Genomic DNA, 11,819 nt, shown 5'->3' with positions numbered 1-11,819 from the left:
ACGACTAAGGGGGGAATATGATAGAGGTCTATAAAATCATGACGGGTGTGGAGAAAGTTGATAAGGAAGTGTTGTTTACTCGGTCTCATAACACAAGAACTAGGGGTCACCAGATGAAATCAATAGGCGGCAGGTTTAAAACAAACAACAGGAAGTATTTCTTCACACAACACGCAGTCAACCTGTGGAACTCCTGGCCGGGGGATGTTGTGAAGGCCAAGACTATAACAGGGTTCAAAAAAGAACTAGATACGTTCCTGGAGGATGGGTCCATCAGTGGCTATTAGCCAGGATGGGCAGGGATGGTGTCCCTGGCCTCTGTTTGCCCGTGTGGCTGAACTTATGTTCTTATGGCAGTTGTGGGCAGGGGGAAGTTATTGCTTTAACGATGTTGGGGTAGTTTCAGGTCAGAAAATCCATTTCATCATGCCCTCTGACCGCCTGGGATTTCCTCCCCACGTAACCGCGGCCCCTCCTGGAGATGATCCAGAGACGGAGCCCTGGGATCCTTTCTGTGGCTTCTTTCTTTCTGCCCCATCAGCCCTTTTCTCCATGGTAACACGTGGTCCACGGCACTGGGCCCAGCACCGCTCTCAATCGTGAAGATTCATTGGTAGAGTTTGGCCAAAGCATCTTCCGGGAAATTTTTGATTTGACGCCACCAAGAATCACCTCTCACCACGTCTCAGCCCAGATCGGCCAAGGGACTCATTGCCCAGCTCCTGGGCTTTGGAGCGTCGACGAAGAAACTCGCCGTCCCGTTTGGAACAAAAAGCAACGAGGCCCTTTCTGTATCTCTGTGAGTTAATTTAATCTTTTTTACATTTACAAAATAAGATTTTTTTTTCCTTTGTCGCCTTACAGTACAGTATAATCCAGGAGGACCCAGACTTCCGCTTGTTTCATTCAGTGTGTTGGCGAGATGCTGGGATAGGAGTGGGGGGGGGGTTCTACAAGGGGAGGGGGAAAGGGACAAGATTCCTCAAAAGGAAATGAACAGAAGTCCCGATCGCACAGTGAGTGTGGAATTCAGCACCATGAAAAGAGGCAAAAGACTGAACAAAAACCCCCGTCTCACGATGCCGGGGACGGGCTGAGCCTTAACATTAAAACCCCCCCCAAAAATTCCGGCGAGAAACAGACAAATACACATGATTTAAAAAAAAAAGAGATTTAAAAAAAACAACCCCCGAACACTCAAATCAACCCCCCAATAGCAACCAATAAATAGAGAAATCATTACAAAAATGATGTATAAATAAAAGAAAAAATACACAACGACAACAAGAGGACAATTTACAAATCGCAAAACTCTGAGACCTGGAGGTAAAAAAAAAAAAAAGAAAAAGAAAAGAAAAAGCACCCGACATGTTTCTCGTTTGAAAACAAGTGAGAAGTGGAGAGGCGAAACCTGGCCGGCGGGGGAGTTAAGGCAGATATCTGTCCTGCCGTCCTGGCTCAGTTTCTGTGGATGACCTGAGAGAAGTGTAAAACACGGCCGCGATTGTGCGAAACGCTTAACCCAGGGGAAGGCAGCTCCCGGGGGCAGGGTTCCCGCGAAGCCCTGAGCACGGGGCTGGAATCCGAGCAGGGTTCCTCGCTCCCCCTTTGCACCATCGTTCGCACAATCAGGGACCCAAGCCGGCGGGAATTGGCTCCTTCACATGAGTTCAGAAGAAAAAAAAAAACCAAGCCAGGAATACATCGAATCAAAAGACCCCCAAAGCAAAGCAGCCAGGATTTAAGAAAGCAAAGAGTGAGAATCAAACCACGCACGCTCACACAAACCGCCCGCCCCGCGCCTATATATATATAAACCAATGTACAATCTCCCACTGCCACAAACGCACAAAGAGGAAACAAAGGGAAATTCCTGCGTAAAAAACCCGTATTTTTTGTTGTTGGTTGGTTTTTTTTTGTTTTGTTTTGTTTTTTTGCTTAATTTGCTGACAAGAAAAATGTAAAAAGACGACAAAAAGAAAAAACAACCCAACCCCCTTTCCCCGCTGCTGCTGCCGGGGTCTCCCCCCCCCGCCCCACCCCCCGCCCCGCTTCTGCAAACCGAACGAGTTAATGCTCCGTCGACGAAGAGAGATTGTGGCGGAGTTCCAGAGTCCGTGTTCTCCTGCGTGTGGCCGATCTCCTGTCCCCGGTCGAAGGCCGGCGTGTGTCTGTCAGGGAACCGCCCGGAGGGCTCCGCTGGCCCCTCTGAGCTGCCCAGCGTCCACGTTTTTCCTTTTCCCGTCTCGTGGGCGGGGGTGTGTGTGTGTGGTTTTTATTATTTTCCAAAATAAAATTAAAAAAAAAATATTTCTTTTAAAAAGTTTCCCCGTCTCCCCCCCAAGGTCATTGTCAAGAATAAATTAAAAAGTTCATTTGTGTGAGTTTCTGTATTCACAGGCTGCTTGCGGATTGGCTCTTGGTATCACGCAGAAGATTGGCTGCTTCTGGGGCTCCCCCCCCCTCGTTTCAACAGCAAAGCTGATTGGGCCGGAGCGGTTCCGGAGTAAACAAGAGCTTGTCTGCTATTGGCCACTGGGACGGGCAGTGCCAAGATGTCCCCTCCTTCCCCCAGCGGGGCAGGGGGGCACAGGGGAAGGGGGAGCTGATTCCTGTCTCTGCCCAGGAAGTACCTGGGCGAGGTCTGGCTCATCTGGAGCTGGGGGATCCAGCCTGTGGGTGGGAAGGAAAGAAAGGGTTAATGGGACCCAGGAGTCCTGTGCATGGCAGCAGGGCACTCCCTCCCCCCAATACCTTCCCTTTACGTTTATTCCTGGGGGAATTCTGCACCACTGCGCACGCGCAGAATTCATGTGTCATGCTCAATTCCTCCCTGCCCCACCCAACCGCAGAAAATACATGTCTGCCTGAAAGGTGCTGCAGTTACTCCTTTTGCCCACCAGGGGTCGCTGTGTCACCAGAACAGAGAGCAGCGGCTCCCAGGCAGGAGCATCCCCAGCTGCGGATAGGGAAGACAAAGAGGCTGCCTTCTGCACAGCGCCCTGCCCCTGGGCCAGGTCAGGAGACAGGTGACATGGGGGAATGGACAACATGGGGCACTGGGGTCACAGACGGGGGTTCAGAAGGGCTAATAGGGGGGATGGACTGGGGCAGGAACTGAATGGGCGTAAGGGTGCGGAGACACATGGGCACAGGGGGAGGCAAGTGGAAGGATACATAGGGATGGAGGGAGGGGGATCGCTAAGCGGGGGCACAGGGACACATGGGGATGGGGGAGGGGTATCTGAGTGGGGATGCAAGTACACATGGAGACAGGGAAGGGGGTGCAGAGTCACTTGGGGATGGGGGAGGGATGCAGGGACACACCTGAATTGTTTCTGTTGTCTATCATTCAGATGTACTCGCTGACAAGTATTTTGAAATAAATGACTAAAATAATTGAAACCGGCGTGATTAGATTCTGTGATTTTCACAAATAAAATATGCAGAAGTTTAAAATATTGACCGCAGAATTTTTAATTTTTTGGTGCAGAATTCCCCCCGGGAGCACACGTTCCAGTGAGTCACCAGGGAAAAAGGGACCTCAAGTGGGAGAATGTGCTCCCTACAGGACAGTGCCCCCTAGCGCTGCCCTGCCTGCCAGAGCAGAGAGCCCCCTGCTGAGCCCCCCGCCCCGCTCCCTGCCCCACAGCGCCCCCAGGCCCTCACCAGGGTGAAGCTGTCATAGATCTGCATCAGCTCCTCCGTCTTGTACTGTTCCAGCACCACCACGCCGTGCAGGGCGGTGCTGCGCTGGCGGGCGCAGTCCTCGCAGTGCACCAGGTACGAGTTCTTGCTGCCGTTCTCGCTCGTCACAAACAGGATATTGAACACCTCCACCTGCAGGGGCGGGACGTATGATGTGAGCTCCCCCTGCTGGCTACACCACGCCTGCCAGAGAGGAGGATGGCACGGCACCAGGCCACAGCCCTAAAGGAAACTGGGGGCAGGGTAGAGCAAGAAATGGAACCCAGGTGTCCTGGCTCCCAGCCCCCTGCTGTAACGCACCAGTCCCCACTCCCCTCCCAGAGAACCCAGAAGTCCTGACTCCCAGCCCCCCCACGTCCTTTACCGTGTTAACGAACGTACTACAGCCAGTCCACAAACCCGCTCCTTCCAGTGCGCAGCCCCCCACCTCCCTGACCCTATCAGAGGCCATGGGGCCCAGGCTGGGTGGCCTGGATCATGGCGGCGATCGGGGCACCAACGAGAGAAGCAGCCGGCGCGGCGTCGGGGGGGAAGGTTTATTTGCACGCTTTGCAAAGGCACGTTCACAGCCACCACGGTTACAGATACGGGCCCTCTCTGAGCCAGGAGCGGAATCCAGGAGTCCTGGCTCCCAGCCCCCACTGCTCTGACCCACCAGCCCCCACGCCCCTCCCAGAGCCGGGGAGAGAACCCAGGAGTCCTGGCTCCCGCCCTGGTGCTTTAAGAGGCACATGAAGCCCTGCGGCCGCACAGTGCCAGACGGTTCGCACACTAGTCCGTGCTCTGCCAGGGTCAGGTCTCTGGAGCCAGGGACTCTCCCTCGCTGCCGAGCCCTGGCTGCCCCAAACGTCGTCCCCTCCGGAGGGTCCCCTGGCAGGGCGAGCCATGTCACATAAGCTGGGCTGCGCTTAAGAGCCGGCCGGCCGCTTCTTCCCGCTGATCCGGAGGTACACGCAATCTGCCCTTGGTGCGTGGTAGGTTGCCCTGAGACTGGCTCTGCGGCCGGCCCTGCCTGCTGACAGCTTTCTCCGATCCCATCCGGGGCTCTGGCATCCCCCTCTCTGGACACCAAGCACCTGGTCGTCCTCCTGCTCTCTCAGTTCATCCCTCTTCACCAGTCGCCAATTCATTTGCACCATGTTTCTCCCAGTCGCTCATAGAATCACAGAATATGAGGGTTGGAAGGGACCTCAGGAGGTAACTAGTCCAACCCCCTGCTCAAAGCAGGACCAACCCCAACTAAATCATCCCGGCCAGGGCTTTGTCAAGCCTGACCTTAAAAACTTCTAAGGAAGGAGATTCTACCACCTCCCTAGGAAACGCATTCCAGTGTTTCACCACCCTCCTAGTGAAAAAGTTTTTCCTAATATCCAACCTAAACCTCCCCCCTGCAACGTGAGACCATTACTCCTTGTTCTGTCATCTGCTACCACTGAGAACAGTCTAGAGCCGCCATCTTTGGAACCCCCTTTCAGGTAGTTGAAAGCAGCTATCAAATCCCCCCTCGTTCTTCTCTTCCGCAGACTAAACAATCCCAGCTCCCTCAGCCTCTCCTCATAACTCATGAGTTCCAGTCCCCTAATCATTTTTGTTGCCCTTCGCTGGACTCTCTCCAATTTATCCACATCCTTCTTGTAGTGTGGGGCCCAAAACTGGACACAGTACTCCAGGATGAGGCCTCACCAATGTCGAATAGAGGGGAACGATCACGTCCCTCGATCTGCTCGCTATGCCCCTACTTATACATCCCAAAACGCCATTGGTCTTCTTGGCAACAAGGGCACACTGCTGACTCCTATCCAGCTTCTCGTCCACTGTTACCCCTAGGTCCTTTTCCGCAGAACTGCTGCCTAGCCAGTTGGTCCCTAGTCTGTAGCGGTGCATTGGATTCTTCCATCCTAAGTGCAGGACTCTGCACTTGTCCTTGTTGAACCTCATCAGATTTCTTTTGGCCCAATCCTCTAATTTGTCTAGGGCCCTCTGTATCCTATCCCTACCCTCCAGCATATCTACCTCTCCTCCCAGTTTAGAGTCATCTGCAAACTTGCTGAGGGTGCAATCCACATCATCCTCCAGACCATTTATGAAGATATTGAACGAAACCGGCCCCAGGACCGACCCTTGGGGCACTCCACTTGACACCGGCTGCCAACTAGACATGGAGCCATTGATCACTACCCGTTGAGCCCGACAATCTAGCCAACTTTCTACCCACCTTGTAGTCCATTCATCCAGCCCATACTTCTTTAACTTGCTGACAAGAATACTGTGGGAGACTGTGTCAAAAGCTTTGCTAAAGTCAAGGAACAACACGTCCACCGCTTTCCCCTCATCCACAGAGCCAGTAATCTCATCATAGAAGGCGATTAGATTAGTCAGGCATGACTTGCCCTTGGTGAATCCATGCTGACTGTTCCTGATCACTTTCCTCTCATCTAAGAGCTTCAGAATTGATTCCTTGAGGACCTGCTCCATGATTTTTCCGGGGACTGAGGTGAGGCTGACTGGCCTGTAGTTCCCAGGATCCTCCTTCTTCCCTTTTTTAAAGATGGGCACTACATTAGCCTTTCTCCAGTCGTCCGTGACTTCCCCCGATCGCCTTGAGTTTCCAAAGATAATGGCCAATGGCTCTGCAATCACATCCCCAACTCCTTCAGCACTCTCGGATGCAGCGCATCCGGCCCCATGGACTTGTGCTCATCCAGCTTTTCTAAATAGTCCCGAACCACTTCTTTCTCCACAGAGGGCTGGTCACCTCCTCCCCATGCTGTGCTGCCCAGCGCAGCAGTCTGGGAGCTGAGCTTGTTCGTGAAGACAGAGGCAAAAAAAGCCTTGAGTACATTAGCTTTTTCCACATCCTCTGTCACTAGGTTGCCTCCCTCATTCAGTAAGGGGCCCACACTTTCCTTGGCTTTCTTCTTGTTGCTAACATACCTGAAGAAACCCTTCTTGTTACTCTTAACATCTCTTGCTAGCTGCAGCTCCAGGTGTGATTTGGCCCTCCTGATTTCACTCCTGCATCCCCGAGCAATATTTTTATACTCTTCCCTGGTCATTTGTCCAATCTTCCACTTCTTGTAAGCTTCTTTTTTGTGTTCAAGATCAGCAAGGATTTCACTGTTAAGCCAAGCTGCTCGCCTGCCATATTTACTATTCTTTTTACACATTGGGATGGTTTGTTCCTGTAACCTCAATAAGGATTCTTTCAAATACAGCCAGCTCTCCTGGACTCCTTTCCCCCTCATGTTATTCTCCCAGGGGATCCTGCCCATCAGTTCCCTGAGGGAATCAAAGTCTGCTTTTCTGAAGTCCAGGGTCTGTATTCTGCTGCTCTCCTTTCTTCCCTGTGTCAGGATCCTGAACTCAACCATCTCATAGTCACTGCCTCACAGGTTCCCATCCACTTTTGCTTCCCCTACTAATTCTTCCCAGTTTGTGAGCAGCAGGTCAAGAAAAGCTCTGCCCCTAGTCGGTTCCTCCAGCACTTGCACCAGGAAATTGTCCCCTACCCTTTCCAAAAACTTCTTGGATTGTCTGTGCATCTATTTCTGCCATGTTTAGCCAAGTCGCGAATCCACCTGCGAGGCTTTGCCCTGAGTGGCTAATCCACTGGCAGCCCATTTCGCCAAGTTGCTAAACCGTTTATGCCATGTCTGACCGGGTCGCTAATCGGGTCCGCATAGCATTTCACCGAGTCTCCATTTAAACCTCGTTCAGCCGGGTCACCAATCTGTCGCTAAGCTGCCTGCGCCCGGTAGCCGACTCACCATCACTTTACGCCACGCTGAACAGATTCGCCGGGTGTAGGCACTTGGCCAATCCATGCTGGTCCTGTTTAGCTGAAGGACGAATCCATTTTCAGCCCATTTAGCCGTGTTGCTAATCCACCTACGTTAATCAAGTCGCTAACCACTCTGCCCTCCATTCCGATGAGGCGCAGATCCCTCTGCATCCTGTTTGTGCCGTTTGGCTGAGTTGTTTATCCATATTTAGAGTGATGGCTAATTCTTTCACACCATATCCAGCCAAATCTCTGCTCCATTTTCTCCTCCTTATGATGAGTCAGTAATTCATTTTCTTCCCATTTACACAGATTCATAGATTCATAGATATTAAGGTCAGAAGGGATCGTTATGATCGTCTAGTCTGACCTCCTGCACAATGCAGGCCACAGAATCTCACCCACCCACTCCTGCGATAAACCCCTCACCTATGTCTGAGCTACTGAAGTCCTCAAACCATGGTTTAAAGACTTCAAGGAGCAGAGAATCCTCCAGCAAGTGACCCGTGCTCCATGCTACAGAGGAAGGCGAAAAACCTCCAGGGCCTCTTCCAATCTGCCCTGGAGGAAAATTCCTTCCCGACCCCAAATATGGCGATCAGCTGAACCCTGAGCATGTGGGCAAGATTCACCAGCCAGATACCCAGGAAAGAATTCTCTGTAGTAACTCAGATCCCACCCCATCTAACATCCCATCACAGGCCATTGGGCCTATTTACCATGAATATGTAAAGATCAATTAATTGCCAAAATCATGTTATCCCATCATACCATCTCCTACATAAACTTATCGAGTCTAATCTTGAAGCCAGATAGGTCTTTTGCCCCCACTGCTCCCCTTGGAAGGCTGTTCCAGAACTTCACTCCTCTGATGGTTAGAAACCTTCATCTAATTTCAAGTCTAAACTTCCCAATAGCCAGTATATATCCATTTGTTCTTGTGCCCACATTGGTACTGAGCTTAAATAATTCTTCTCCCTCTCCAGTATTTATCCCTCTGATATATTTATAGAGAGCATAGAATCATAGAATATCAGGGTTGGAAGGGACCCCAGAAGGTCATCTAGTCCAACCCCCTGCTCGAAGCAGGACCAATTCCCAGTTAAATCATCCCAGCCAGGGCTTTGTCAAGCCTGACCTTAAAAACCTCTAAGGAAGGAGATTCTACCACCTCCCTAGGTAACGCATTCCAGTGTTTCACCACCCTCCTAGTGAAAAAGTTTTTCCTAATATCCAATCTAAACCTCCCCCACTGCAACTTGAGACCATTACTCCTCGTTCTGTCATCTGCTACCACTGAGAACAGTCTAGAGCCATCCTCTCTGGAACCCCCTTTCAGGTAGTTGAAAGCAGCTATCAAATCCCCCCTCGTTCTTCTCTTCTGCAGGCTAAACAAGCCCAGCTCCCTCAGCCTCTCCTCATAACTCATGTGTTCCAGGCCCCTAATCATTTTTGTTGCCCTTCACTGGACTCTCTCCAATTTATCCACATCCTTCTTGAAGTGTGGGGCCCAAAACTGGACACAGTACTCCAGATGAGGCCTCACCAATGTCGAATAGAGGGGAACGATCACGTCCCTCGATCTGCTCGCTATGCCCCTACTTATACATCCCAAAATGCCATTGGCCTTTTTGGCAACAAGGGCACACTGCTGACTCATATCCAGCTTCTCGTCCACTGTCACCCCTAGGTCCTTTTCCGCAGAACTGCTGCCGAGCCATTCGGTCCCTAGTCTGTAGCGGTGCATTGGATTCTTCCATCCTAAGTGCAGGACCCTGCACTTATCCTTATTGAACCTCATCAGATTTATTTTGGCCCAATCCTCCAATTTGTCTAGGTCCTTCTGTATCCTATCCCTCCCCTCCAGTGTATCTACCACTCCTCCCAGTTTAGTATCATCCGCAAATTTGCTGAGAGTGCAATCCACACCATCCTCCAGATCATTTATGAAGATATTGAACAAAACCGGCCCCAGGACCGACCCTTGGGGCACTCCACTTGACACCGGCTGCCAACTAGACATGGAGCCATTGATCACTACCCGTTGAGCCCGACAATCTAGCCAGCTTTCTACCCACCTTATAGTGCATTCATCCAGCCCAGACTTCCTTAACTTGCTGACAAGAATACTGTGGGAGACCGTGTCAAAAGCTTTGCTAAAGTCAAGAAACAATACATCTACTGCAATCATATCTCCTCTCATCCCTCTTTTAGTTAGGCTAAACAAGCCAAGCTCCTTGAGTCTCCTTTCATAAGACAGGTTTTCCATTTCTCGGATCATCCTCGTAGCCCTTTTCTGTACCTGTTCCAGTTTGAATTCATCCTTCTTAAACATGGGAGACCAGAACTACACACAGTATTCCAGGTCCTGCTCACTAATCTGTTTCCACCGATTTTAGCCGAGTAGCTAATCCGGTTTTGCCCCATTTCTCCGAGTCCCTCTCTTCATGTTCATCCTCTGCATTTCGTTGAGTCGTTCGTTGGTTTGCGCCGTGTTTTGTCGTTGCTCCGTTTTCTCCACATCCGTCTGAGCCGTTCCTCCATCTTCTCCCACGCTTACGATCCGTCTCTTCCTTTTTCAAAGTTTCCGGCCACTTTTCCAATAATCGCGAGCTGCCCTTTTCTCTCTCTTTTAAACAAACCGCGTTTCATACTCACTGTTTCTGGCTTTTAGCCCATTACGGACCCGTCTCTTAGTGCGGACGAGGCTGATGCCGCAAAGGAATCCCAAACTGGATGTGGGACAGGAGGCATTTTACAGAGTAAAGCAAATCTCATGCACAGGGTTCGAACTGGGACGCGGTATTCCCTGCTGCCCACAGAGGTGTCTTTCCTTAACCATGGGTTTTATTAACCATACACCCTGTCACAACGGAATCCAAGCGGGGAGACTGTGAAGCAAAGAAGGGTGGTTCGGTTGGGTCTCGGCTGCAGCCACCTCCGAGGGGAGGCGCAGCCAGAGGGCAACTCTGCCCAACCGCTCAGGGACGGCGGATCCCACCTCCGACTGAAGCGGCAGGTTGAAGATTTGGAAGCAGGTGCGGGTTGGGCCGGGTCACCAGCCCTTGAGGCTGAGGGGTGTGGCTGTCTCAGCCAAAGGATGGGAAATCTGGCAACACAGCAACCTCTAGTGCCCTGCGGGTGCTAGAGTAGCTGGCTGGTACCTAGCGGCTGCAGCGGGACCCCCACTCGCAGTCCCGGCACTCACGTCACACTCGTTGCAATAGTAGGCCGGCTCGTCCTTCACCCGGCCCTGGTAGGCGATCTTCTTCCCCGAACGCACCAAGGTCTCCCGCAGCACCTGGCAGTGCTTGATGGACTGCATGAGGCAATACCTGGCAGGGAGAGAAGACGGGGAGCGAGTGAATGGGACGGAGAGGGAGCGAGACGTGGGCAAGCGCTCAGAGTGGGGGAGCTGCCCTAAGTGTCACCGACGCTGCCCGAGTCTGCCGAGAGCCTGAGCCCATTGCTCGGAGAGGGGGGGAGCTGCGCCATGCATCTCAATGGGGTGGTAACTCCCACTCCCATTGCTAGGGGGACCCCGCCAAGCCCACCAGCCAGGCTCACAGGGCAGGAGGTAGGGCTGGGGTGGGGAGGAGTCACAGGGGCGCCACTCACTTGATCATCTTGTAGAGGTCGGGGTCGCTGATCTTGACCGTCCGGGCGACGTTCCACGAGACGTGGATCATGGGCACGATGGACTTCACGTTCTTCACCTCGTTCCATTCGTAGCGCTCCAGGGCCAGCTGGTATTGATAGGCTGCAGGAGGGGGAGAGGGTGAGGCAGCAGCCAGCAAAACCCCACCCCAGACACAGCCGCAGCCCAAGAGGGGACAGGCCCCGTGCCCCATTCCCTGCCCCCCATAACCCACCAGTGCCCTCCCGAGGCTGCAGTACACATTTCTGCCACTTGGTGGAGCCAAATCCAAGAGAGATGAACATAAGACATAAGTTTGGCCAGACTGGGTCAGACCAAAGGTCCATCTAGCCCAGTGTCCTGTCTGCCGACCGCGGCCACTACCAGGTGATCCATCCCGTTGCCCATTCCCAGCTTCTGGCAAGCAGACGCTAGGGACACTATCCCTGCCCATCCTGGCTAATAGCCATTGATGGACCTATCCTCCATGAATGTATCTAGTTCTTTTTTGAGCCCTGTTCTAGTCTTGGCCTTCACAACATCCTCTGGCGAGGAGTTCCCCAGATCGACTTTGCGTTGTGTGAAGAAATACTTCCTTTTGTGTGTTTTAAACCTGCTGCCTGTTAATTTCATTGGGGGACCCCTAGTTCTTGTGTTATGAGAAGGAGTAAACAACACTTTGTTATTCACTTT

General features: G+C 52.1%; 1 protein-coding gene across 1 annotated transcript in view; it reads right to left on the bottom strand.

Moving 5' to 3' along the window:
* Positions 1–786: 786 nt before the first annotated feature.
* KDM6B (lysine demethylase 6B) overlaps positions 787–11,819 on the bottom strand; it is a 30,340-nt gene continuing 19,307 nt past the window's right edge. The window contains 4 exon segments of the mRNA XM_073326454.1: positions 787–2,673; positions 3,670–3,840; positions 10,698–10,824; positions 11,108–11,249. Coding sequence (XP_073182555.1) covers positions 2,650–2,673; positions 3,670–3,840; positions 10,698–10,824; positions 11,108–11,249 — 464 coding nt within the window. The 3' untranslated portion in view covers positions 787–2,649.

This window comes from Lepidochelys kempii, chromosome 28 (assembly GCF_965140265.1).
Source record: "Lepidochelys kempii isolate rLepKem1 chromosome 28, rLepKem1.hap2, whole genome shotgun sequence".
NCBI classification, from domain to species: Eukaryota; Metazoa; Chordata; order Testudines; family Cheloniidae; genus Lepidochelys; species Lepidochelys kempii.
This window is presented reverse-complemented; position numbering and strand designations above follow the sequence as displayed.